This window comes from Setaria italica, chromosome VII, assembly GCF_000263155.2.
Source record: "Setaria italica strain Yugu1 chromosome VII, Setaria_italica_v2.0, whole genome shotgun sequence".
Classification (NCBI taxonomy): domain Eukaryota; kingdom Viridiplantae; phylum Streptophyta; class Magnoliopsida; order Poales; family Poaceae; genus Setaria; species Setaria italica.
In genome coordinates, this window is record NC_028456.1 from 35,691,617 (window position 1) to 35,719,323 (window position 27,707).

Sequence of the window (27,707 nt, forward strand, 5' to 3'; positions counted from 1 at the left end):
AGCTTGGTCCGTTACCGATACGGACTCTTAAAACAAGAGAACAAACCAAATTTAAGGAGAAAAAGAAAAATTCCACTATCCAATCGTCGCCTCTGTTCTCTTGCAGTTGCTCTAATACCTCCCGCTCTCCCGCATATTTGCGCGGAGCCGGCGGTTCCCCAATCTTCCTCACCCCTCCCACGCTCATCCTTTCCCGTAGGATTCTGTTTTGATGGTCGCTTGGGGAAGAAGATGGCGGAGGGTGGAGTTCACTGGCGGAGCAGAGCTCTGGGTGGTAGCGGCAATGGCAGGTCGGAGGATGACAACAATCCCCGACCAGCTCTTGGCTTGGGGTGGGGCGACGCAAGGCAAGGCTTGCGGAGGTGCCATCCACTTTTCCCCAACTCTAAATCAGCAGCAATCAGCTCACCTGGGTTCCCAAGAGGCAAGAGGGTCGACGGAGATTGGCAGAGGGCACTAGGCACCAAATCGGTGCGGCAGCGGCGACCCACCTCCTCTGCACCCCGCCCGCCAGAGGCCTACCTCCGCACCTCCGTTGCGCCCGAGCAGCCTCCCTTGTTGAGCTCTGGCAGCCACCCTCCCTTGTTGGCTGTCAATAGGAGCATTGCATTTCTGAAGATGATCAACACTCTAGTATATGACATACAAGTTGATCTTGTTCTATCTAGGATTAGTCGATTCATTCCAATGGGATGATCCGACGAGTTTGGCAATTGGCATGCAGCAGCTACTTCATCTACAATCTACATGTACAATGCAAAAATAAATCACACAACATCTTGAGAATATGGCCATATATCACCAAATCGCAAGCATGCAAATTGAGACATCAAATTGACTTTTGTGATACACCAAAATTCAAAACTTGTTTGTGTATGTATTCGTTAGTATCCATACAATTCGAGGCTGGCAAAAGAAGATGAATGAATCACATACAATTCGAGGCTGGGCCACATGACCTTTAATTTAGCAGTGGTGGCGATCATCAGACGCGTCCTCCTACTCCTCCGGTGGCGTTGGCGATGAAGGACAGCAGCGGGTTGCCGCTGCCGGCGGCCTGGTCGGGCTCGTCGAGGAAGAGGTCCTCCGGGACGCGGAATGCGCCGTGCGCGCAGACGACTGCAGCGCCGAGGGCGAGCGCGGAGAAGATGAGCGAGCCGACGGAGGTGAGGAAGACGACGAAGGCGGAGCAGGCGATGAGGCCCCCGAGCACCTCCTTGTCGGAGAAGGTGCGCCCGAAGGCGGCGAGCGGCGGCGCGTCGGCGGGGCGGAGGACGTAGAGGAGGCACCAGGCGGCGAGCAGGGCGAGGAGCGCCGCGAGCGAGAAGGGGTGGGCGAGGAGCGCGGCGGCGAGGGAGAGCGCGACGACGGCGGCGTAGTTGACGCGGAAGTAGGCGAGGTTCTTGCGGAGGCGGGAGGTGGCGTCGGAGAGGGTGTCCGGGCGGGAGAGCGCGGAGCGGTCGGCGAGCTCGGACCAGGGGCGGGCGCCGGACAGCGCGCGCCTGGCGGAGTCGAGGAGGCGGGAGAGGAAGGCGCGAGCCGCGGCCGGGTTGGCGTCGGCGGCGGTCGGAATGGGTGAGGGGGCTGGTGTTGCCGCCGGGACGACGGAGGTGGGGAGGAGCGGAGGGGAGGCCGCGGCCATGGTGGGTGCTGATCTCTCTCTGCGGCCGGGTTTGGCGGATCTGAGAGCCACTGACACAGACAAAGCAAAGGAGCCGGAACTGAAGAAATGGGCAGGTCAACGCGTCGCCACGGTGCACGTTTACAAATATTTTGGGTCTTTGGAAGCTTTTTTTTGTTAGATCTCGTTCAAAATTGACGTCCCGTGGGCCAGTTGGATAGAGCTCCGACTCCTTCTGGAACCTTCCTGGAGGAGCTATATTTTTTTTCTCCGACTTCTCCACATAAAACAGCTTCGGCTCATCTAGTGCTTCAAGGGTAGAGCTGTTTTTTTACCAAACTTTCTCATCTTAGCTTCGGAGATAGAGTTGTTTTTGACCAAACTGTTTGGTAGAGCTGGAGCTGTAGGAGAAGCCGGAGCTGGAAGCCTGCCAGACTTGCCCCTATAGTAGTGAATTTCCACGGTTTTAGAAATTCATTCATAGAATCTTATTTCAAAGCGGTGATCGAAAAGGAAATGCCATATCATTATCATAAGGGTTGCTAACAAAGGCAACAGAGTGTTGATGCAATGAGCAACAGTGGTTAGGTAGAGACGCAATGTGATGTGATGTGATGTACTAGAAGAAATTCATACAAACAAAAGGGTTGGGCAGCAGGGGAGCTCTCTATTTCAGGTTAGGCAAGCAGAACACAGTTAGGTCAAGCATCACTGCCTAGAACTGCAACGGCATCTTCTTCCATCTTTTTCCATATCAATCAAGCACCATGCACTTGGTTCTGGAAGAAACTGGCAACACAGCAGCAAAAGTTCTTCCACCATCCATACTTGAGGTGCAAACCTCCCTCCCCTTGCATTATTCCTTTATCCCTTGATTTTCCTTTTCTTTCTTTCTTTTAATCCAACAGTATACTGTACCAAGCAAGCAAATCACAACAGCAAAGAGTACCCTTTGCAAAGTTCACTTACCAGCCATCATCCCCTATCAAACAGAACAAGATAGACAGAATCATTTCAAGCTTACCACACCCAACCCAAAGGACCAACCAAAAGATAACCAAGTTTGTGCAAGCCAACACAGCACGAATATGCTAGGTTGCATTGAACAAGTCTGTGCCCCAGTTCCACATGACAGTTTTCACTTCAGTTCAGCACAAATTAACTCATATCTTACAACAGTGTCCTTATTAGGCCATTATGCAATGGACAACACATTAGGGAACACAATCTTCCTTCACTGGAGCCACACCCATGGACCTCAAATCTAGAAGGTGGAGCCATTCCAACCAAAGTCCGAGCCCTGCATCATCACATGGTACTCACACTCACCATGGTGCTAAGATATCATCGGATAATAAGAAACTAACACCATCTACATAAGCAAGCAGAAAGGGAACATATGCAAAACTAGGAAGATGGCATGAAACAACAGATGGTTATTTACATGATCTATTCTTGATGCAAAGCATGCAAACATTGAGCATGTTCTTGTGCAGGATGAGCCTAACAAACAATAAAATTGAAATGAGAACTTGGTGATGGTTAAAAGGACACATGAATCGTATGTCGGTCAACAAGAAATAGTGCCTGCTTGCCTTTGAATCATGGAACTTGAGGTAGAAGCGGGACTTGGGAATGGACAGCTTTGATTCCAGAATAGAAGCAATGCCAGCACTCAGCTTCTTGTTGACACCAGGGTTCAGCCCTCCAATGGAAACCAGCTCACCATAAGCTGCAGGCTCCTGGGTGCCTCCAAATGCCATAGGCACTGAACCTTTGAGAACAACCATCACGTACTGGGAGAGGACAAGCACTCCAGTCAAATCCTCAAGATGATAGTACACAAGCGCAATGGCTTTGGTTAAATATATCAACCACAGAAAAACAATAAAAATCTAAATTTCATCAATTTGAGTCTATCACCACAGGTCATCCACCAGAAATCCAAAGAGTGACAGTATGAGAATGATAAAGGAAAAGCACGTGCCCAAACTATGTAGCAAAGCAGCTGCCTGACTAACACTAATATGAAGTGACTGATAAACATGAACTTTCAAACTTCATCTATATCAACTGTTGGCTGCAGTATTTTAGGGATAACATACTGGGGATTTCTATATAAACATGAACTTTCAAACATGACATTTCTTTCACTGAGTGACCACAATGGTTATTATATCAATCCTAGATAGGCACTGGGGATACCGTCTCAGAGACAGACTATTGAGTTATCTGGTTCCCTTCGTCAATGCTGAATCTGTCAAAATTACAGGTTCAATTCATATATGAACTTGATTCTGGGAGACTGCAGTCATGTTCTAGGATTTTCGGTTGTGTCATGTCAATATCATCAAAATTTTCGAGTGAGTGCAGTGAGAATCAACATCGGGGTGTCCATGAAAAACCTAAAGAATACTCCCCCAAAATGAATAAAAGCCTAGAGGTCAAAATCCCCAATTGTAGTATTTATCAAAGGGGAATGTTGCGAGATTTTACTGATCCACACGAATTCTCTTTAAACTAGCATCGGAAAACACGATTAATCGATTGATAGCCTACAGAAAGGTGACATGCAGTGATGCACATCCTGCTCAAAACCCTAACAGGTTGCAGGAGCCAATTACAAAATGGAAGCATAATCTCCACCAACCAAATAGATGCAAGAGGAGAGACGTCCTACACAGGCAATGAATCGCGAGGGGAAGAGAGAAGAGGGGGCAAAGGGAAAGGGAGAGGCGCGAGAGGCTTACGGCCTCTGGCTTGCCGATGATGTTGGCGACGGCCTTGGAGGCTTCAGCGAGGATGGCGGAGGTGTCCACACCCTCCAGGTTGACGTTCGTCGACACATTCAGGCACGGCATCCTCGGACCCTCGCTTCGTCTTCGTCTTCCTCCTCCTGGCTGGGTGCTCTCTGCTCCTCCGGCCAGCCGCCTTCTCCGCCTCTGCTGCTGCCTCTCTTCTATCCTGCTGTCTCCGCCTCTCCGGAATGAGACTGACGGAAGTGGCTAGGCCACAATTGGGGAATCTGGGCTCTCAAGTCTTTCCTGCACCATGGGCCTGGCCCAGTGGATTTCTAGTATCCTCTCCAAAAAAAAAAAAACAAGAAGAAGAAGAGCTAAGAACAACCACCATCAAATTCAAACCCTTGGCTGGAACTGGGTTCAACTTCAATCAAATCTTAGCAAAATTGCAATGTCCGATGATGCTGCACTTGCACAGCACAGTACTTGGAACATGCAACTCAGATTATTCTATTTCAGAGGATCGCCGAGTATGCCAAAAAATTTTAGCAGATCCATATCCCAGAATGTTAGACAAATCATTTACACGCAGGATTTCCAGAAACGAAATTTACAGGAAGGGCCTTCTGTTGGAACACAGTTTTGTTGTGCATGGTAAACACTGTGTAAAGCTGCAAATGCCCCCTACATTCACCAGGCGTAAAAAGAGAGCCCAGCTAGCCTACACAAAATACATGTGTACTGTGTACATATATACTTCCACAGAGCTACATCAGCTACCTTGTTAAATGTTACAAAAGGTCTTCTATTACCCAGGGTCCGGGGCTATATGCGCTGCAGTTCCCCCATTTACTTGACAGTATGAGATCAACTGAATATACATGGTCATATCTGTGCTTTACTCACTCTCTGACCAGATTATTTCCCAAGGCCCACCTTTGCTCCCTAACCTGAAAATCAGAAAATCACCCTCAAGTCATTCATGCTGCTACTGTTCCAGTAAGAAGACTATTTCCTTTTCCCCAAGTTTGAAACTTGGTTCCTTGAAAAAGAAAGTCCTAATCGAGAGATTTCTACAAATGAATCATCCGTTACTACCTCCAGAAACCAGCAATTGCTCTCAAACTCATAAATAGAGTAAGACCAGCCCAGATGCCACCGAGACCAAACTTAGGAGCAGCAATAAGTAGGAATACTGATGAGACTGCCCCCGCAAAAAACTGAAACAACCAAGAATCTACATGGTTAGCATAACAAAGCTGTGCTAAGTGATAACTAATGACATGATAATGTGGTAGTATTAGATATAAAATAATGAGATTGAGTAGGAGTATAAATCAGGACCGTGGAGTATGCAGCATAGGCAAAGTCAGAAACACCATAGTAGAGCCCATCGGCCACAAATGCAATAGCATTTATCGGCTGAGAAATAGTGACAAACTGCAGCAATCCAACATTCACAACGTTAACAAAAGAATCACTGTGTGCACACCACTTAAGAAACTAAGCATCAATTTCTCAAAATTATCAGTACCCAAACTCCAGATTGGGCAACATCCAAAACTGCTGGATCATCTGTAAACAGCAAGGACAAAGATCCAAACCCAATGAATAAGGTAGCAGCAAGCACAACACCAGTCACACCTCCAACCTACACCAAACAAGGAACATTATCAGCTCCTTAAGGAAAAGAAGAAACTTGGTGTCATTTCTGAACTTTCACAAGAAATGACTTCTTAACCTGCAGGATTCTGGATACAACCATGCGGGCTTGCTTGTAGTTCCCTTTCGCATATTCGCTAGCAAGTAGAGCCTGCAAAAATTAGGGACACCTCACAAGCAAATACATAGATAAGAGAATTGATGAAAGATCCACTACAGTAATTTCGCACACCTGACCAGCAAGGGCTAGAGCATCATTCAACAGAGAAATTGTTAACCACACTTGCAAGCATATCTCATAGCCAGCCATTGGAACAGGCCCTTCCCTTGTAGCCAGGGACGTAGATAGTGTCAGTGTCAGGAATACTGCAATTGTTCTGCCAATTAGCAGTCCACCTGAAAAACGTTGAAGTTCAAGTGGTTGTCATAAAGGTCTCTTGCACTAAGATGTAACAGAGGTTGCTAAATGCAACAACTATCAAACAGAAATGAATCATGGATAGTTTTATGTCTGTTTGAACTAGTGTTTGCTTACAATAAAGCAAAATCATGACATGTAACATCCTTGGATATGAGCATGAGGGATATTGACCAACCAGATTTCAGGTAACGAATTACTCCATCTCCAACGATATTCCATGAAAACAAGTCTACTTCGTTATTCAGCTTCCAAAGGAGGATGAACGCAGTCAAGTACCTGAATACATGAAGAGTTGTAGACAATTGGTCCAAATAGTTTACGGGCTTATAATTATATTAGTATAGATGATAATAATAATAAGCAAAACTTTATTGCTAAAAGTATCATGATGGCACCAACATACTCAGAGGACACTGTGGCCAAGGCAGCGCCGCTTACTCCTAGACCAAGTGGGAAAATAAGTACAGCATCCAGTATTGCATTTAATAGGTTGCCAGCACCTGTATGCATCATGACATTAGTTCCTTGCTTAAGCATTTTAAACATAGAGCATCTTAATTAAGAAAAAAAAAGCTGTCACAACAAAAATCACGCATTTAAATGCCAAGGTCCTAGAAATTCCATATGGACAAAAATTACGTGTTACATAATTTGTCAAAGTGAGCTGGCATACACGTACCCACAGCATACAATGGTGTCTTTGTATCCAGGAATCCACGAAATGCACCCTGAGCTGCAAGTGCCACTATAATTGGTGGAGCACCATATGCCCTCAACGTAAGAAATTGTTCTGCTGGTGCTCGCATTGGTGAATCCTGTGTAGACAGTAAACAAAAGAACTTAATTTCATCAACAGTGTTTTAACAGCAAACTGCATTGGGAATCAGTCAAAGCAGCTACCATCAAGCTTAATTAAGTTCTGGAGTTGCATAGACATTAGATGGTTCAGACCAACAGAAGACACATGAAACGCCCTAAAGAACACCCAGTGTTGACATCAAGTTACAGAGAAGAAATAGGTCCTAGAAATGTGAGTGTGCGAATAAATTAGTCTTACGTACGACGGGTATACCAATGATGTTCATTAGTGTCCCAGATCCAACAATCAGTGCCACCATCTCCAACAATCCAATGCCAGCAGCTAGAGCCAAGGATGTTGAAACCGCCGGAAGAACCTTCTTTTGTGGCGTCAAAAATTCATCTCCTAGGCGAGAACTAAAAACTAATCAGCATAATGCGAACGACAGAGATGGTTTTTAGACAGCAAAAAGAACTCTTGTTTTGCTTACTTTGTCCTGTGGTACTAGAACTATTGGCATCGACAGCCTGCTGCTCAGCAACAAAAGATGTGGTGACATTAAGCAATGGCACATTGAACAGCTTGGATACCAAATTGAATACGGAAGCAGATGCACCAACAGCCGCAAGTTCAGCCGAGCCTGACAAATACATGCACATCAAGTGATTGATCCCCTCTCAAAGCAGATGTAAATTTGAATGGCATGATTCTAGTTGTCAAATGAAGGAGCGCACTGGATGACATGGTTCATCCTAGGAACGTTACGACTTACCAATATGGCCCACGAAGGCGGTGTCGACGAGCGCCGTGATTGGGTCGGCAGCGAGCGCGAGCACGGCGGGCACGGCGATGCTGATGATGTCCGCCGCAACCCCGTCAAGCCTGAGCCACCCCAGCGCCCCACTCAGCGAGCCGGCCTCCGCCTCTTCGTCATCCTCCCTCTTAGTCTCCGGGCCCCTTGGTGCCTCCTCCTCGACGACGTCCGTGACGACCGGCTTCCCTTTACGGCTGCATCGCGGGGGTCTCCGCCAAGGAGTTGCGCGACGGTGGCAACAGGGCAAGGAGACGCGATTGATCCCAGAACGCGGGACTCGTATAAGTGCGGCGGCTGCCGGCCTCGTGGCCGTCGGCGAGGTCGCCGCCATGGGCGCGCGAGCGTGTGGTCACAGTGGTGTGGCAGCGGAGACGCCAGACGACGCCTCGGGCAGTGTTGATTGGATTGAATGCGAAGCGGGCCTACTTTTTAAGCTGGGTGGGCCGGGCCGGGCCGGGCCCCCATTTTTGTCGGAATGGGGGAAAACCACACGATTCGACAGCCTCCTCTTCCTTGCGTCGACCCGCCTGTCCGCTCGCCGCCGCCGCCGCCGCCGCGGCCGCCTCGCCTTGCCGTCACCTCAGCTCGCTCCGGCCACCCCTTCCCTCGAGGATTCACTGGGGGTGGATCATATCATGAGGTTCGCGGGATGGTACCTGAAGATCGCGGCGGTCGGGGCCTCCATAGGCGCCGCCATGGAGCTCTTCATGATCCACACAGGCTTCTGTACGCTTCTCGCTCCCCTCACTCCCCCTCTGCCCAGCATCCAACCCTTCCCTTTTGTAATTTCTTTGAAGCTTTTAATTCATTATCAGACTTTCATGAATGAATTATCTACAGTCCAGCCCCAGTTTGGGCTGTTGGTAGCTTTTCGGCAGATTGAAAGACTTCCAAGTGCAGCTTTGCTACTCTCCTAGATCCTACCGGCATTTGAATTTTGCTTTCATCCAAATCCAGATTAGCAGATGGTTTACCACGAAACCGGCTTGTTTAAATCACTGGGAAGTTGCCAAAGTTCCCAAAATGACCAAAAAAAAAGTAGCTATTTAAACTGGACGGTTCAGTGCATCCTCCTACCAACAACAAACTAAACTTTGGATATTTTGGTGGCAACATAACTGATTCAGAACCTAGCACCATTCATTCTGTCAAGTTCATTTGGTTTCTCTATTGTTCACTGCTTGCCTCTTATATTCCCTTTTTTTTTCTGCATGGTTATATGCTACAGATGAGAAAGTAACTGTCTTGGAGTCGGAAAAAAGAGCTTGGGAAAGCAGTCCAGAGGCCCAAGCTATGAGAGAAGCCCTGAATCCGTGGCGCAAACATGATGAACAACAGAAGAAATAGTCATGAGTTATGTGTCCTGTCAAGTGTTTGCATCCTCCATTTGTAGACCCCTTGAATAAGGTAAAATGCGTGTAAATTGTTTGCATTTGGTGAATAATTTGTCCTAGATCTCTGAAATTTCTGAATGCCTGGATATGGTACCTTCCAGCAAAGTTTAAAGGGCTGTAGCCAGCTGCGATAAACTTTTTCCAAGGCAGCAAAAATCTTTTGAGGGAACAACTGCCTAAACTGTACACGTTCAGACTGGATTTCACTGGTTGTATTTTGTTTTAACAGTGTATCAGTGAAGTTATAGGTTTAGAGAAGGGTGAAAGTTTGTCTGTTTCTTTGTATGATAATTGAATGCTCTGTGAATTGCTCACTGAAGTATATTTCCTTTTAGTTACTGTCACTGGAATAATCCATCTAGACCATTCTTGCAAAATTTAAAGACTTTGCATGTGATTTTGTGTATTTGAAGAACTCATTGGACCCCTTGTTTGCTGTACAAGTAGCACCTTGACAAAGATTGAAAGATAAGTTATTTGGTTATCATTTTTTGCAGAAAGCTAGCATGCTAGTCAGATTCAATCTTCAGAGTCCTGCATACTTTTAAGTCATTATGTAAAAACATGAGAACAGTAAATATGTAGGATTTGCACACAGCTCCATTTGACTGCCCAGACCTGATTTCATGTTATCTTGGGCCTACTTTCTAATATGAATGCCTGTAAATGGAATGCTGGTTCTGTACTTTACAAATCATATGTTAAGCTGTTAATTTCCGACCATATTGGTCTCTTTCAAGTATTTGTTCTGTCAAGTGTTTGCATTCACATCCTCCAGTTGCAACCCCTCGAATGAAATAATATTAAGGTGATTTTTAGCATTGTTGAATAATCTCGCCTACTTCTCTGAAATTGTTGGATGGTAGCTTCTAGGGATGTTTAAAGGTTTATGGGCAAAGAGTAGCTAAATATAGGTTCAGAAAGGCAACAGAGGTCCATTTCTTTGCACGATAATTGAATGTTCCATGGGTTGCTTACTGAAGTTAGTTCTTTTAAGATTACAGCTCACTGGAGTGATCCATCTAGGCCATCCTTCCAAAATTTAATAACTTCGTGTCACTTTCTGCTATTTAGAGAACTCATTGTCCTCCTTATTTAACGTAAACAGTTTCACCCTGACAAAGATTGAAAGATAAGTTGTTTGCTCTAAACTCTAGTTTGTGATGAGTCGTTAAATAGATTATATGTATTGACAATGTAAGATAAATGTTAATAGATTCACCATTAGAATTACTTTTCAAAATATTCAAGTACCTTCCATTGAAATGTCATATTTTCATTGGCCAAAGTTTCACCTTGTAGATCATGTAGATGTCCTAAACGGCATGTGTTTTGCATCGAAGGGAATGCATAACAACGCTAGATATGGATGATTTTGCACATATCTCAATTCAACCAGCAACAAACATTCCAAACTGATTTCATGCAGCCTTTTGGCTGACTTGTTAGTATTAATGCCCAGTAAATGGAATACCAGTTCTGTACTTTACATGCCAGCTGCTAAGCTGATAATTTCCTATCCCCTGATGGTATTCATTTCATGTATCTATATCTAACCCATTTCAGCTAAACTAAACCAAAATTTGTACAAGCTAACAGTGATTTCAAAGAAGCAAGGGACTGATCAAGGAGTTTCTCTGTTAACTGGAAAGTTGGTGAAGGTGCTTACAAGTTGATCGACTAGCAGTGCTGGCATAAGCTGGTTTTGTTCTTATGAATAGAACTATGCTTGATGCTAACCCCAGCAATGTGATGCAACCCCACACGAAGAAGGTGGTTGAGTAGCACTTCACCCCCATGCAAACAATCATGGTATCAATCATGCCAGTGTGGTTATCCGTTACTCTCATCCTTTGGCCATTTGCGTCGTATACCAGGGCAGCAATCTGGCCATAGAGGAGTGAGCCCAGCGGGATATTGGTGATTAGGATGTTGTGATTCACACCAATGCTGTTTGGTCCAAAGAGCTCGGAGGTCACTGACACTGCTGCAGCAAAGATGAACCCTGAGCTTAGGCCAATTAGTGCTGTTCCTACTGCCAGAGTGCTTCCATCCTGTTGCTTCTGCATAAGGAAAAGGGCCATTGGCATGGGCACCAACGCAGCAGCAAGCCACCCTGTCCGAGCAAGTGTCACCTTCCTGTATACAGATTGTATATATATTTAGTTATTAGGAAGCCATGTGATGATAATTGATATACTAGAGCAAGACAGATACCTGTGAAGGAAGTCGGGGAGTGCAGAGAGAAGACGACCAAAGAAGGAGAAGGATGAGTAGACAGCAAGTAGCATGGTGAGCTGTGATTGCTGGTGCAATGACTGTGCAATCTGGCCCAAGTTGTTGCTGTAAACCAGGCCAACAGTGGCTCCACAGAAGTAGGCTGTGTAGTAGAGCCAGAAGTCCACACACCCAATGAGCCTCTTTGCACTATGTTCTTCACCGAGTACCACCAGGCGGCCCTTATCCAGTATTGTTCCGCAATTACTGCCCTGCAACTGCTGCTCCATTGATTTTTCCATGACGGCATTGGATTCATTCTGAAGATGGTTACCGACTAGGAGTGGCTTATGTGCAGAGTCGATGCTGTGTGTATCCACATATGAGCAACTGGAGCAGGCAGGGATGATGAGAGGAAGGGCGAGGAGGACCATGGCGCCTGTGAGGATGACCCACGCAGCGGCTCTGGTTGTGTTTAAAGATCCAAAGACCACGAGATATATGCCGGTGATGAATGCAAGGATGTAGAGGCCGAGGAAGACGCGCCTGTCATACCTGGGCACGCTTTGGAGGTGGCTGTCATGTGTGTGGCAGAGGAGTATTGCCGGGAGCGCAAGAATAGAGGCAGCAAGGGGGAGGATGGCATTGAGGAGGAGGTAGACAGATGGGGAGGTGGGGGAGAAGGCATTTGCAAAGAGGGTGTAGAAGGCGGCACTGAGCCCATTGAAGCTTATTGAGAGGGAGAGGGCCAGGGGGCGGTTGCTTGCGGAGAAGCTGCGTATGCAGAGAACAAAGCAGACTGTGTTGAACCAGCAGATGCTGCACCCTGCTATCAAGCAGACCAAGAACACCTGCAGTGCAACATATGAATCAGAATTTGGTAGATTAATTAAATTCGCTATAAATCGCATGTTGGGGCATCTGGACAATTTAGCCTGTGTTGTGTCTACATCTTGGCTTCATAATTTGAGGAAAGTGTTTGCAATCACAGTTCCTCTTAAGACAATTTGCGGGCTAACATAGGTTATCTACTGAAGAGTGCAGGAGTGATTTGTATACTGGGAGCCGTATGTTATATGGAAGGCATTGCACTACTACAAAATGATGTTTTTTTTTTTTGCTCTTGTAGATTTAGTGATGAATGCTTTAGGAATGTGTTTGGAAAGGGACATGTTATATCACAGTAGCCAGAAATATGGTGAGCAGGGAAATGAGCACCAACTTTGTTTGATTGTGCATCAGCGGCTTGGGACTGTGGAAGTTTGTGGTTCCATTTGTGTGCATGGCATGCCATTTTTTGTGGTGCTCGTGAATATAATACATCAAAGGATGGAAAGGAGATGCCAGATGCCCCCACTATGTGGGGTGCTAGAAACTTCTGATCATATTTTCTTTCAATGCATCTTAGCTAAATTTGTTTGGGTATGTTTCAAGGAAGCCCTCAGCTGGGAGAACACTCCATGCAGCCTGCAGGAGTTTCTAAGGGGGTGGCTAGTTTTTGGGGAGCTAATTATGATATGATTCTTTTTTCCTTTGCAATAATCTTGTGGACGTTATGGAATCGACGAAACAAGCTGAGAATTGAACGCAAGTTCCCAAATTCACCCTGTGATGTCATCTTTGCTATCTCATCTTACTTGCAGAGGTGGAAAATATTGCTGCAAGAGTCTGACAGGGACTGCCTGGAACGGCTAAACAACCAAGTGGCGACCTGGGTGAAAGGATTCCTAGTAGAGGAACGCAATCAAGACCTGATGGAGGACTTCATTTGAGCTGCTTTTACCTTCTATGATAGACTCTGATGGTGTAATCTCTTAGCATATGTCTGTGGTTATTCAGCTTAGTATGTTGCTAGGCTTTTCTGAAGTTCTCTCTTGTAAGCTGGTATCCAGCAAAACGCTCTGTAACAAACCTTTATGTAAAAGCAGGATGTTTCTATATTAAAAAAAAATGGCATGCCGCATGCGTGAGTGATGTGCTGCGGGTATCTAGGTGATGCGCGGTTGCGATGTTTTGTGCATCAGAACTAACCTGTTCAAGGGTGATACAGACCTGATGTTTTTGCTTCAATAAAGATAGTCAGCAAGATGATTTGAGTCTTGAGGTTAGTTAGTTAGTTAGTTAGTTATGAAGCAGGTGTGTAGGTGGTTCATCGATCTACTAGTCAAAGCATGGCTGTTTGTTAGGAGGAAAGCAAGTAATTGACACGTGGCTGCCCCTGCCTGAGGGACTGACACTGAAATGCAGTGGTTGGTTGGTTGATGATGTTTTGGAGGATTAATGATGATGTAAACTTGAAGTGTTGCTGGATATGAGTACTATACTAGTCGATGGTCGATGAACTCACTGGCTGACATATAGAGATGGTTTTTTTAAAAAAAAATGATAAATTGACCGCCAGTCGTAGCTTACCTAAAATAAAGGATCAAAGGAGGAGTCTAGTCTGTGTGATCTAGGGACCAAGCAACTCAAGAAGTATCTCCTCTCCCTCGCTTTCAGCTCCGCCATGGAAACAATGGAGTTGAGCTTCCTCCATCCATCCAATGCAACCAGCTCTATCCCATCCGTTGACCGAGCATCTTCATCATCCTGATATCCATCTTTTTTTTTTCCTTTCTATTATGTGTGTGTAATTTCGTTCTCCTGAGTACGATCGATTGATGAGGATTGGGGATGCACTTGCTACCACGGCCCACGCATCATCCCCTCAGTTAAGGTTGTTTAATAATATAATTTGGCATACCAGAGGGTAGGGGATGGCGAGGGACGACGACGGGTTGAGGAAGACGAGGCAGCAGTACTGCGCGGCGTAGGCGGCGAGCCCCAGTGCGGCGGAGACGAGCAGCACGCCGTGCAGCGGCATGTGGAGCAGCGCAAGGCCCGACGACCACCCCAGGGCCTTGCCGAGGTCCGACGCCGTCGCCAGGTAGTTGAGCGCCTCCTGCGAGATGCCCAGGGACGACTTGAGCGCCGACGAGTAGGCCGAGAAGTCGAAGTTGGTCCCCGTCAGCGCCTGGATCCACACCGTCGCCACCAGCACCGCCCACCGACGCCACGCCTCATCGTCGTCCCCATCGCCGCCGCCGATCCTCCGACGACCACCACCCTCCACCTCCCCTCCTCTTGGCAACGGCATGCCAACCAGCTGCCTCCTTGTGATTGTGGTAGCAAGGGGGGCATGCAACCACCAGTATTACCTGCTACCACCCATCCATCCTTGGCATGGCAACCTGCTGCTTCCCCTGCCTATATATACATACACATGCCCAGCTCATTTACCCAATTATTTGTTATTACAATTCATTTATTGATAAAAATTGTAAAGTATATCTTTTTTTTTGACATTATTGATAGTCTCCCCAGTAGAGTAAATTTTACAAAACTTGCAAATTAGTGTCCTAGTTTTGACATGGAACTACCACTTTAATTTTGTGAACCTCTGAGCTTAATAACAAAATACTGGTTTTTTTACGGCCTGGTCAAACTCACGACCTAATACATGTATGCATGCCAACAAACAAGTCCTGTTGTCTGTCTGTAGTCATACATACATCAACATCGATCTACTTGCTCCTGTTATTTGACTAGCAGAATGAACTCAAATTCAAACAAAAGAAGAAAAAACAAATCCGCGCACAGATCCTCCTCCAACCAATGACTGGAAACCACAGAAAAAACATTCCAGCAGGTATCTAAATATAAACAACAGGAGGCTGGAGGCTGCTGCTTCGGAAAAACAAGAGGCTGCTACTTTCACCGACCCCTTTAAAAAAATGTGTCACTAAAATCAGCCACGTTCACAAATAAGCACAAGACGAATATATAAACACTTGCATCATCTATGAGACTATGGTTGCTTGAATGAAGTGGAACATGTATGGGATGGTTCACCTGGATAGATAGGATGGTTCTGAACGATACGATACAAATGGATGCTTCGTTGTATGATTGGGATGTTACATGGTTTTATTTGGTTGTTTGAATAGGACGATACAGGATGATACAAGATCATGTTTGGTTATCTAAATGAATTAGGTATGGTAATTACCTCAATATTATAAGTGTTATTGTTTCCCAAGTGGCTGAAATGTCTTAAGTGTTGGATATGTTACCAAAACAGCCATGTTGAGGGGTGTGGATTTTTGGATTTTAGCTAAACACTCAAAATTTGGACAACATGAAAGTTGGAGTAGAAATTATACACATTGTCATGGAAGGATTATGGTTCAATGATTTAGAGCAATGAGAGTTCAAAGAATAAGTCCAAGTTGGCAAATTATCCTGTTTTCAGCCTCGACTGGAAATCTCACCAAGTCCTGAAAACAGTGATAACTATGCATCTTTGGATTACGTTTTAAAAAGATTTCATGTATCAACTTTGGAAATGTTCACCTAAAAATTGAGTAGGAATATCGGGTAAATGGATTTGGGAAGTTAAGGAGGACCAAAATGGAGACTTGATTATTTATTTTGGAGTCTAAAGTTTGAACTTATAAACTCTGAAGCTAAACTGGAGATCACTTAACCTATTTATAAATTGGATACTTCATTTTATAAACCATATTTTAGAGTACCAACACATATTATACCTGAAAAGTTTGAAGAATTTATGATCTCATTAGCTAATTAAAATGTAGAAGGAAATAAGGCTAAGTAGATTGAATTTTTGTATGCTTAGAAGAAGGCTAGCATGGAGCTTGTCACACCATACTTGCTGGCGTGACTGTTTTGTCAGTCACGCCACGCAACTTGGCGTTACCGTTCTAGTTTATTTTTACACGTCAGCTCCATGTGGTGACCGTGTCATCGTGAAATTTTAGTCACACAAATTAAACCACACCCCCAGGTTACAGCCTATGATACAATTATATACTATAATTTCCTGCTCCTGTCTTTTTTTTATTCATAGAATAGAATGGGTTGATCCCTGACCATCCCGTCTCCCGCGAGTCAGTAATTTGGACGTCGACATGGTCATCCAACTCCACGATCAGTGGTTTTTATATATCTGGCCTTGTAATAGGAAGAAGACGTATGTGTATCGACATACTAGCGCAGACTGCAGAGTGCTGGCTTATTTCTTTTTTTTTTCCTTTGAACAAAAACATGCATCAGTTGCGCGGAGTGTATGTAATGAAAATACAAATTAAGCTGATGTCCAAACCAAATTTGCCTTGCTTAGTAGGATGATCCAAGTGAATCCTCAAATTAAACAGCTGCTGCTGCATGTTTTCAAGCGGCGGGTCGACAAACACAAGTCTGGGACATTCGACGTCTTACACACATCAACATCATTTGCTAGTTGCACAAGACGAATATACAAACACTTGCATCATCTACGAGACTATAGGTAGTGTTTGGTTGCTTAAATAAAGTGGAACATGTATGGGATGATTCACCTGGATAGGATGATCCTGAATGATATGATAATAGTTGGATGTTTAGTTGTCTAAATGGGATGTTACATGGTTTTGTTTGGTTGCTTGAATAGGATGACATAGGATGGTATAAGATTATGTTTGGTTCCCTGAATGAATCAGGGTATGATAACCTCCCTAATATAGGTGGTAACTTTACCTCAATATAATGAGAAAGCAAATAAAACTCATTAAATAAATAAATTGACATAAAAGAACGCATCCAGATATAAGCAAAAGATCGACTGAGAGGGGTTAAAATCATTTAAGTTGACAGCCCTTTTGACTATTTTTATTACCCAATTTGCCGTGATCAGGTGTTTGAAGTGAGTCGGGTTTTCGCACTCTGTGCGATTCGGTTGTCGGAGTCATCAACCACCATAGTTTCAGTGCATATGGTTAGCAAAATATTAGGACCAACACCAACACGCTAACAAATACCACAACACCAAACTTCAGTTCAGGACTAGGTACAACACACAATCACGAATCATAAACCATCATAGATTACAGTTGTTGGAAAGGTGCTCCTTGATGTACCTTGCAACCCATATCATTTTGCTCGACAGGGGCAGCTTGTAAAAGGCCCTTACTTGTGGTAGATGGTCACACAAATAAACATAGTAGTGATCAAGATAGGCTACATCAAATCCAAAGATACTCATCATGGCATCATAAAGTCCTGCAGGAATGTCACCATCTAAAGTAATGGCCTTGGTGACATTTGTTAGGGCTGCTGCTAAGTTTCCAAGGCTCTGGCTAATCATAGTCACCATGGCAATGTTAGGATCTTCCACAATGACCTTGGCCTTCTTTGGTGGTGGTGGTGGTTTAGTACATGAGAACTCCCCACCAGCATTGTTGACAGACATTTGTCGCCTCATCAGGCCCTGCCACTACTTGTTCATTTGTAGGTGAAGCATCTTCAGTGTCTTTCGGTGCATTCTCTGTTTCAGTAACCTCAGTAGCAAGAGAGTCATTTTCTCCCTTGGCATATGCACCAATTGCCAAACTATTGCCAAAGATAGTGGCCATCTCATGGTAGTGCTTAATTGGAGTGTTTAAGTAGTTGGCATCCTCACGATGGTCCTAGTAGGCAAAATACATAGATGCCATAAATTTTAGTAAACATATGGTAAAAACTTCAGTCCAGCAATAACCTAACCCGAATATGACCAATGTAATGCTCTCTCTTAAGGGTTATGGTGCAGCTTCCTTCGTCCCAATTAGCTCCACTCAAGCTTTCAGCTCCACAGTCTTTCCATAATTTTTTTTTCACTTTCTAAGATGGTTTTTAACTTGCGTACCAGTGACCTGAATAACCAGACACTCGTTCAAAGCTCTCGCACAGGCATTAAGATGAACTTGCATTCGTATTTTTTTGCAAAGAAATTGTGTGTTCGAGAGAGAGAGAGAGAACGAAACGGGCCGAAGGGACATGTCTGGATTGGTGTGGCTCGCAGCAAAAATGTGGGGATTGCTAGAATTCCTACATGGGCCAGCCCAATGGAATCGAGGCCCGCAGGGGGCCTGCCTCCCTTCTTGCCATGGGCCATGGCCCCTCTCTCTCTCTCTCTGAGGGCCCTTTTGGCAGCCCAATTCCCCGCCGGGTTCCCGGCCATTTACGCGCGCTGGCGGGCCACGCGGAAAGTTCCCACGGGTCAGTTCACCGGCGTCTTTGGAAGCCTGCTAGGCGGGGAAGTCCGGCCCGTCTCCGCCCAATCTTCCGCGCGGAACGGCTCCCGGCCTCCAGCCATCGGGCACCCGTCCCCGTCCCGTGGACACCGTCTCCCCCGCGTCTCCTCGTCTCGCCAGAAAGCCGCCGCCACCCCGCGTCTCCTCCTCCGCCGCCGCTCCCCGTCTCCTCCTCCTCCGCCGCCCCCCCGTCTCCTCCTCCGCTCCGTCGAACGCCGCCGCCGCAGTCGCTCGCTCCTCCGCCATCGCCCTCTGCCATCGCCCTCCCTCCTGCTCGTCTCCGACGACCTGTCGCGCCTCCGCCCTCCCTGCCATGCTAGGGTAAGTCCTCCACCAGCCTCTCCCTGCCATGCTAGGGTTTCTCCTCTCCTCTTTTCACCTCACCTCACACTCACAAAAGTTCTTGCAGATCTTACGGCGGCGCGGTTCCTACGGCCAATGACGACCTGACGCAGTTCGTACGGCGGCGGACTTGCCCGACTCGGACTCCCCTGCCACCTCCACCTCCCCATCAGCCATCAGGTGATTCACTTGGTACATCCTTGTCAGTCAGATGTATAGTTCCGTGGTTAGTTGATTGTTTGATTGGTCATCCTTGTCAGTCAGATGTATAGTTCCATGGTTAGTTGATGTAATTTTGTTTGTTGCCTCATGAACACCAACAATGGGAAGAATAGGTGTTAGCTAAATTTTGGTGCATGTTTGCTAACCTTTTATCAGAAATAATTCTGGGTATTTCTGATTGAAATCCTGGTCAATGTGTTTGTCAATGTATTGCCTGTGTACTGCTCTAGTTCTGTAACATACCATTTATTGGTAAGTTACCAAAGGTCTTGAGAAAGATTGGTTAAAGATTTTGACTCTTGCATTGTATGCACATATCTGTCAGTTCACTAAACTTGATTTTGGTACAACTAACAGAGGAGAAAATGTGACATACTAGTATACTACAAAATGTGACATTGTGATCCATTTGGATGTTGAAGTTAGTTAGTCCTTAGCTTAAGTATGCAGTCACTAAGAACTTGCTATTTTCGGACAAAATTTGGAACATTTTTAGCTTCAGAATTCGGAAGCAATCAAATTTGTTAGGTTGCTTATCTTGCTGTGTTCTGCCAGTGCTGTGGTCAAGAGGCTCTAAAAGAGGTACCATTTATTCTTTTAGTGCAAATGATGCTAGCTTGAGATGGCGATTATAAGAAATCACTTGACTTCTACTAATGTCCTTATGCTTTCAACAACCAGATGCTCATTTTTCCTAACCATTTTGCTACTTTTGCTAGCAACATTATGATTCACGTATGTCCTGTTTAAAGGTCCTTCTCAAAATTAAACTGCATGGGTTCTGAAGCAAGCAACTGGAATTACATATGGTTGCACATCAGAGCTTTAGCGTGTTTATATTTATATGCCTTTTGACTGTTTGCAGAGCATAGAAGCACCACTCATGAGTTCTAAAGAATCACCTCTCATCAATTAACGTAGTGAAATTACAATGAAGATTGTCTTTCTGAAGTTGCTAAAGAAGTGGGAGTTACAAAAAGAATGTGTCTTGTGCCTGTTTGTTAATCTGATTCAATATAGTTTCTATGTTGTTAGTACAGCAACTTAGTGTCTCATGTAATAATAAAGATACTTATGTTCTACCATTCACAGGTTTATATTGATACGGATCACACATTTAAATGTTACAAATGATCTTATTCTTAGTTTCTTACTATCTGTAGCCTTGACGGCACTGTCCGGATTTTTAAATGTGGACAACTTTGATGACTCGTGTGTTCTCGACCATAACAACAGGACAGGCAGATGGCTGTCCACATTCAAGTATGCGAGCTCTTGTCACCTTAGTTTCGCAATCTTTAGTGAATATCATGTCACTGTTTTCGTGGTGAAACTCAATTCGTGCTTTGCAGGGCAATCTGGAGCTGGAGCGACAGCAACCTATTTGTTGGGAACATGAAAAGAGTAATAGATGTTATCTCAGTTGATCGCAGTGAGAAGAGCCTCTCGACTTCATACACGGCATCTCTTGAGAGTGAACACATGACAGCCATCCCGTGCCGGTTTTTGCTGCACCCCTACAAAGTTGGCCACCTGGCTGGTGCAAGCTCCAGTGGTAAGGTGTTTCTCTGGACCAGAGTTTAAAGGCTCCGGTGATAAGGTGTTTCCCTGGACCAGAGCATGAAGCAACAAGATCTTCACCGACTCACCTGTGAAATCCTGCTATGCCCAAGTTCCTAACCGGGAAGATCCTCATCTCGTGGTTGAGTACAACACCTGTTGCTTGCTTAGCATCATACTGCTATCAAAATGTATAATAGTTAGCACCGGAGAACCATTTGGTATTGTAATATATGCGATGGAACTGATGCCTTATCTAATTATTACACCCACCCATTTATCACCATCTGTGCTGCTTGAATGCGTTTGAACAAGGATACGTTTATTTGAACAAGGATGTTTATTTCTGATTTTTCTTTAATTTTTTCTGCATTTTTGAAGTATTTTTTTTGCTCCAAAGGGGAATTTAGCCTCTTGGTTCCCAAACCCAGATGGGGAAATTGATTTGCCACTAAAATCCCCCTGGTGGCTTTTCTCCCTGTGGTTTAACTCCCCTTGCTGCCAAATCAAACCTAATTGATGCATATATATAATCTATTAACCTCACTCTTAACTAGATGTACTGAATCTTTACATGCCTCTCTATCCAGGACAGGAACGTACCTGCAAGGGCAACGACAGACAGCAACTCCGACTCATCGATCCCTCAGAGAAGAAGGCATGTGGCCATCAACTACCAGGAGCAGGAAGGCGTACGTGTGTACAGTTCTGATGTTGCTAGCCTTCTACTGCAACTCAGCAATCATTGTACCCTTCTCCAACCTTGCAACCAGATAGATTCTCTGCCGAATGCTGCCGCTCATCATCCAAGCTTTTCAGATCTACTGCACCTATCACACAGGGAACTTTATTTTCAGTTCAGTAAATGGCCAGACAGCTTAATGACTGAAAGCCAAACACATCCGAGCCCACTGGTTAGGACAGGATACCAAACAAAGCAACTATCACCACAGAATTTCACCTAACGTTTTCTTTGGTCTCTGGAAGCACTCATTTAGTCCTTTGCTCAAACAAGATAACACACAAGAGGCTACTATATATTTTACGATTAAACACTGAACCAAATTGATGAAAGATTGTGATGTTGCATTTGAAAAACCGATCTGATTATGGTCGTTAGCCAGAGGCAAACAAGAAAAACCAAACTTGCAAGAAAACTAAATGACAGTGAAAGATCAGAAGCAACAAAAACTCCTACCTGCTTCCTATTTTATTATCTGTACCATCCTGTAAGGGTACGGAGATCATATCTCGAATAACTTACTCTGCATGGTATGACATGATTTCTGAATTTTGCCATATGTCAAAACAGATTCAACGCAACTAGGCTGCTTGAAAAGCTGAGGAACAAGAGATTAGTGTTTGTGGGCGACTCAGTCAACAGGAACCAATGGGTTTCTCTGGTGTGCATGGTGGAGGCCTCAATACCTGATGACAGGCTCAAGACGCGTATCTTCAATGGCTCTCTCATATCCTTCAAGGCATTGGTATGCTTTTCCTTCACAATTCTACAGGCTAAACAGAAACCAACAATTTCGGTTAACCGATTCAAGCGCATAATCATTTCAGGAATACAATGCAACAATAGATTTCTACTGGTCACCGTTGCTTGTGGAGTCCAACAGCGACAACCCAATTATCCACCGGGTGGAGTACCGGATCATAAGGGCAGACAGAATTGAGAAGCATGCCAGTGTCTGGAGGGATGCTGACATCATTGTCTTCAATTCTTACCTGTGGTGGAGGAAGCAGAAGGATGACATGAGGATGAAGGTTATGTAAGTCAATTTCTTTCTTGATGTTGGGTATCTCATTGTCGTCAGAATTTTTTTTTTGCCATAACTGATTAAGAAAACACAGAATCTGAAAAGGTTTCCAAGTGCAATAAAATGGGTAACGTTACGAGTCTATGCAGGTATGGTTCATTTGAAGATGGCGATGCAAGGTTAGATGAAATGGAAATGGTCGATGGTTTCGAGATAGCTCTGAAGAAACTAACTGAATGGCTGGGAGAGAATATTGACAAGAACAAGACTAGAATCTTTTTCGCAGGATCATCACCAACACATTCCTGGTGAGAGAGAGAGACAGAGAGAGAGATACCCTTGCATTATTTGTCAACACAGATAGTACAATCTACAATGCCTTGCCTACATCTCGATGGCATCAGGTTTTAATACATGTAATCTCCAGGGCTAGCAACTGGGGTGGAGAAGACAGCAACAAGCGCCTCAACGAAACAGAGCCGATCTACAAAGTCGGGTACAAAGCGGCAACTACAGACTACAGCTTGATGGCCAAGGCTAAGTCATATTTTAGAACACTGGAGCCCAAGGGTATACATGTTCAGATACTGAACATCACAGAGCTGTCTGACTACCGCAAGGACGGGCATCCTACGGTGTTCAGGAGACAATTCGTTCCTCTAACGAAAGAGCAGATTGCGAACCCAGCCAGCTACGCGGATTGCACGCATTGGTGCCTCCCGGGCGTTCCTGATGTCTGGAACGAGTTTTTATACGGCTACCTCATGTACAAATGATACTTCACATACCATCCCAATATATAGTGTAGAAATGACATACTGCATCTCTAGATTAGGCTGCTTTGCTGCTTTGTTTTGTGCAGAGAATGTCTGGCCCCATCACATTTACATGTAGAGACAGACAAAAGGATCTGTCTGTGCACCACCTCACTACAGTCTACAAGAGACTTTCAGAGTTAACGGTGTATATCATCAGTGTACTATTTGTTTTGATCTGACAGGGCAACATAATTCTGCAAATTCTTTTTTCACAGAGATTTACCATGCCAAAGAACAACTTAAGAATGAGAAACTGCCCTAGGAAATTCCATTTATACAGACCGTCAGGGAGGCAAGCAAGAAAAAGCAGCACATTTGAACGATGGATCAACAAGAGAAGAGCGACCTGAACAGTAAGGGCTGCAATCACTAAACCAGCAGTCTGATCCCTGAGGGAACCATGTGGAGTAGCAAGCATTAGGTAACAGGTATCCCATGATAGCGACTGCTTCTGCTTCTGCTTCTGCTTAAGCTTTGCAAGGATTCCCTCATCTCATATGCTATAAATCAGTAACAACTTTACCCCTCTCCAGTGTTGCTTGCAGATGTTTCTCCTCCTCATCCATGCTTTACAGAGCTACTGTACCTGCCAGAAAGAAACAATTTTTGCCCGGCCACTGTATTCTGGACTCAAGTGCGCCTTCATCTTCCCTGAGTTGTCTTGCGACAAATATGGCAGGAAGGACGTCATGTACCAGCACTGGAGATGCCAACCTCATGCATGCGACCTTCCTAGGTATGATTATAACAGATTTCCCTAGTCCAGTTGGGAGTATTTTTTTAGCTCAGTTTTGATCTTGTCATTGTCAAGGCAACAGTTAAATAAAAATTGAAGGTGCAGTACTACAACAACAGGATGTGCCAAAATCAGAGAGTTACAATTTTTTTAAAAAAAATAAATATTTTCATTTACAGAAGGAAGCAGGGAAACATCTGCTTAATCTGTAACTGTAACAGAAAACAGAGAAACAACTGTTACTGTTAAAATAGGAAAATTGATCTGATTGTGGCGGTTAGATAATTAATTAACAGTGAAAGACCAGTGGAGAGGAAAAATCCCACCTACTTATTTTTATCATATCCATTTCATAGGCCTAGAAGGCTAGAAAGGAGATCATATCTTGCATAAAATTCAGTCATTGACAAAAGCTTAGGATGCATGGTGTATATGAAATGATGCCTGGATTTTCTCCATGTCAACAGATTCAATGCCACTAGGCTGCTTGAAAAGCTGAGAAACAAGAGATCGGTGTTTGTGCATGTCAACAGATTCAATGCCACTCAACAGGAACCAATGGGTTTCCCTGGTGTGTATGGTGAAGGCCTCTATACCTGATGACAGGCTCAAGATGCGTGTCTTCAATGGCTCACTCATCTCCTTCAAGGCATTTGTATGTTTTTTCCTTCATAAATCTAAAGGCTACTATAAATCCAATGATTTCCATTAGCCGGTCCAAAAAAAAAGATTATCAATTTATTATTTTAGGAATACAATGCAACAATAGAATTCTACTGGTCACCGCTGCTGGTGGAGTCCAACAGCGATGACCCCATTATCCACCGGGTGGAGTATCAGATCATAAGGGCAGACAGAATTGAGAAGCATGCCAATGCCTGGAGGGATGCTGACATCATTATCTTCAAGTCTTACGTGTGGTGGAGGAAGCATAAGCCTGGCATGAGGATGAAGGTCATGTAAGTTCAATTCTTTCCCTTCCTACTCATATATAGGTAAAGAGATGCAAGGCCATGCAATCCCATCCTGCTAGATTACCAATTTCATCACAGTCAAAAAGTGACTGAACTGATATAGTAACAAACCAACAAAGTTTTCAAAGGAAATGAATATCTTGGACATATTATGAATGGGCAGGTATGGCTCATTTGAGGAAGGTGATGCAAGGTTAGAGGAAGTGGGGATGGTGGATGGTTTTCGCAGGATCATCGCCTACATGTACATTCCTGGTGAGTTCAGTACAAGCACTACTCCTGCATCCTGTGCCAACACAAGTAAAGCATCGGTACAATACAATACCGCCATCCCCATGAAAGAATGAAAGTGATCCAAGATGCATATATGATTTTCAGGGCTAGCAACTGGGGTACCTCGTGTACAGATGACATACTCCCTCCGTTCCAAATTACGGTTCAGATAACTTTGGCTTGAGATAAAATTCATTCAGAGGCCAGGCAGGCAGTCAAGCAGTCAGCACATGTCAGCAGTGGAATGAACGGGAATGGGAACCTGAGCAATAAGGATTGGGTCGTCGCCGCCTCGCCGCGGGCGGCAAGGCAGCAGCATACGACACCGCGGAGGCAGGCAGGCAGAGGCAGGGTCGATCCCGACCCTCGAAGCCTCGACGCCATCGCTGCGTGCAGCAGAGCGCCGTTGCAGCTCACATCCAGACGCGCTGCCGTGCAACATGGGAAGCCGCATACCGTCCCTGTCCGCCGCTTCGGGAGGCTGCTGATTCACCGCCGTCCGCCGGTGTTGACGAGGGAGACAGGCGGCGGCGATAGAGGCACGTATTATTAGTTGAACAGCTTTTTTGTCACTGGACTGCCAAGATACGCACTACTGGTGCTACTGTCACTGTCACTGAGCTGGATGAATGCTAGTCGATCTTCTAGTGTTTGTGCGATTGGTGATTGACCTCAGATCAGGAGCGAGCAATTGCAAGGCCGTCGTCGGCTGGAAGAGCAGCTAGCTAGCATCCACACGCAGACACGCTACAGCTAGTAGTACCGGGATCGACGAGAGGACTGCGTTAACCTGCCACTCTGCCAACCGTGTCAGTAACTTGCCTTTCCATAATCAGTGGACAAATTGCATGCAAGAAGGAGAACAAGAGACTTTCCTTTCAAAAAAAAAAGGAGAAGAAGAGACTAGAAGCGAGGAAGAGGACCAGAAGGTGGAGCGATAAGAGAAAGCAGGAGGCGCTGGTGGTTGAGCGCAATTCATCCATCCATTCCATTCCGTTCCGTTCCCATCCCAAAAGAAAACGAAAAACCATGGCGCTCTCGCTGTCCCTCGTGGCGCCGCCGGTAGTAGCTGCAGCCGCCGGCAGCACCTTCAGCTCTCGGAGTAGTAGGACGGCGCTGCGGCGTGGTGGTCGGAACGGCAGGGTGGTGGCGATGGCTGACATACTGGGCGACTTCGGGGCGCGCGACCCCTTCCCGGAGGAGATCGAGAGCAAGTTCGGGGAGAAGGTGCTGGGGAACGTGGACACCCTCCACCAGATCCTCATCCCGACGCTGTCGGCGCTGTCGCTGGCCGGCCTGCCGCTGCAGCCCGGCGCGGAGCCCCTCTCCCTCGACGACGCGCGCGGGCTCCTCTTCAAGGTCGTCGGCTGGAGGCTGCTCCTCTCCGAGCACGACGACCAGCGGCCCGCGCGGCTGCAGTGCGTCTGGAAGGTGCGCGACGAGTCCTGCGGCCAGGAGCTCATCGCCAGGATCAACGTCGCGCTCGACGGCGCCGGCCACGCCCCAGCAGCGCTGCTCCTCGAGGCCCCCACCAACCAGCAGCTGCAGGTGAGGGCCGAGCTCTCCACGCCCTCCGCCGCCGGCGACAGCCTCACCATCAACGACTACATCCTCGCCGCTAGGATAGACAAAGTCAAGACGCTCGATCTTATCCCCAAGAAGCGAGTCTGGGCATGAATTGGATGAATTTCTCTTCATTTTATTTATCGGATGAATTTCCTTCCTTCCTTATTATTTGTAGCAGTGCTTGAATTGTACGGCCGACTCTTACGAACCAACGAGTGAATGGAAAATTTTGGAATTCCTCCTCCGTTTCAATTCTGCCGCTGCTTATTGATTGTCAAGTAAATATGCAAAAGGTGTTCTTTTTTCCTGGTGACCAACTTTGTTTTTTTGGCTTAATTTACAAACGTCTTTAAAGTAAGAAATCCAAGTATGTCACTTTATTAAATTATTTGAAATGGAGGAGTAATTCCAAAATTTTCCATTCACTCGTTGGTTCGTATGAATCGGCCGTACAATTCAAACACTACTACAAATAATAAGGAAGGAAATTCATCCGGTAAATAAAATGAGGAGAAATTCATGCCCAGACTCGCTCCTTGGGGATAAGATCGAGCGTCTTGACTCGAGGATGTAGTCGTTGATGGTGAGGCTGTCGCCGGCGGCGGAGGGCGTGGAGAGCTCGGCCCTCACCTGCAGCTGCTGGTTGGTGGGGGCCTCGAGGAGCAGCGC

At 45.5% G+C, this 27,707-nt stretch overlaps 7 protein-coding genes across 9 annotated transcripts; 4 read left to right on the forward strand and 3 right to left on the reverse strand.

Moving 5' to 3' along the window:
- Positions 1-35: 35 nt before the first annotated feature.
- On the reverse strand, positions 36-1,782 carry LOC101764677 (PRA1 family protein B2). The gene has a single exon (XM_004977555.2). It carries the CDS (start codon positions 1,640-1,642, stop codon positions 986-988), a length of 657 nt encoding a protein of 218 aa, XP_004977612.1. The 5' UTR covers positions 1,643-1,782; the 3' UTR covers positions 36-985.
- Positions 1,783-2,661: 879 nt separating this feature from the next.
- Positions 2,662-4,632, reverse strand: LOC101765900 (macrophage migration inhibitory factor homolog). Its single transcript, XM_004977559.3, has 3 exons — positions 4,372-4,632; positions 3,217-3,417; positions 2,662-2,921 (listed from the first exon to the last, which is right to left on the reverse strand). The coding sequence occupies exons 1-3, from the start codon at positions 4,480-4,482 to the stop codon at positions 2,886-2,888; spliced, it is 348 nt and encodes a 115-aa protein (XP_004977616.1). The 5' UTR covers positions 4,483-4,632; the 3' UTR covers positions 2,662-2,885.
- Positions 4,633-4,852: 220 nt separating this feature from the next.
- On the reverse strand, positions 4,853-14,884 carry LOC101766585. Its single transcript, XM_022828583.1, has 15 exons — positions 14,413-14,884; positions 11,670-12,520; positions 11,098-11,591; positions 8,017-8,409; positions 7,735-7,884; positions 7,507-7,649; positions 7,125-7,260; positions 6,849-6,945; positions 6,621-6,721; positions 6,257-6,420; positions 6,104-6,175; positions 5,897-6,013; positions 5,707-5,802; positions 5,461-5,582; positions 4,853-5,312 (listed from the first exon to the last, which is right to left on the reverse strand). Exons 1-15 carry the CDS (start codon positions 14,803-14,805, stop codon positions 5,261-5,263), a joined length of 3,381 nt encoding a protein of 1,126 aa, XP_022684318.1. The 5' UTR covers positions 14,806-14,884; the 3' UTR covers positions 4,853-5,260.
- A 3,958-nt stretch (positions 14,885-18,842) lies between these two features.
- Positions 18,843-21,266, forward strand: LOC101767270 (DNA damage-binding protein CMR1). Of its 2 annotated transcripts, none has more exons than XM_004977562.3 (4): positions 18,843-19,102; positions 19,182-19,303; positions 20,509-20,608; positions 20,698-21,266. In XM_004977562.3, the coding sequence occupies exons 1-4, from the start codon at positions 19,095-19,097 to the stop codon at positions 20,927-20,929; spliced, it is 462 nt and encodes a 153-aa protein (XP_004977619.1). In that variant the 5' UTR covers positions 18,843-19,094; the 3' UTR covers positions 20,930-21,266. The 2 variants fall into 2 exon arrangements, with proteins under 2 accessions (XP_004977619.1, XP_004977620.1); XM_004977563.3 differs by having other exon boundaries at positions 19,191-19,303.
- Positions 21,267-22,188: 922 nt separating this feature from the next.
- Positions 22,189-23,485, forward strand: LOC101768870 (protein trichome birefringence-like 34; the record flags this gene model as incomplete). The annotated part of the gene is made up of 4 exons (XM_004977565.4): positions 22,189-22,392; positions 22,475-22,683; positions 22,821-22,979; positions 23,099-23,485. Coding segments are annotated over 4 exons (921 nt in total), but the record flags the coding sequence as incomplete, so codon positions are not given.
- Positions 23,486-23,779: 294 nt separating this feature from the next.
- Positions 23,780-25,856, forward strand: LOC101770096 (protein trichome birefringence-like 34). 2 transcript variants are annotated; one of them, XM_022828243.1, is made up of 6 exons: positions 23,780-23,917; positions 24,023-24,225; positions 24,693-24,880; positions 24,976-25,184; positions 25,363-25,454; positions 25,578-25,856. In XM_022828243.1, the coding sequence occupies exons 3-6, from the start codon at positions 24,749-24,751 to the stop codon at positions 25,643-25,645; spliced, it is 501 nt and encodes a 166-aa protein (XP_022683978.1). In that variant the 5' UTR covers positions 23,780-23,917; positions 24,023-24,225; positions 24,693-24,748; the 3' UTR covers positions 25,646-25,856. The 2 variants fall into 2 exon arrangements, with proteins under 2 accessions (XP_022683978.1, XP_022683979.1); XM_022828244.1 differs by having other exon boundaries at positions 24,023-24,880.
- A 491-nt stretch (positions 25,857-26,347) lies between these two features.
- Positions 26,348-27,290, forward strand: LOC101769691. Its single transcript, XM_004977567.3, has one exon. It carries the CDS (start codon positions 26,502-26,504, stop codon positions 27,147-27,149), a length of 648 nt encoding a protein of 215 aa, XP_004977624.1. The 5' UTR covers positions 26,348-26,501; the 3' UTR covers positions 27,150-27,290.
- Positions 27,291-27,707: the final 417 nt, after the last annotated feature.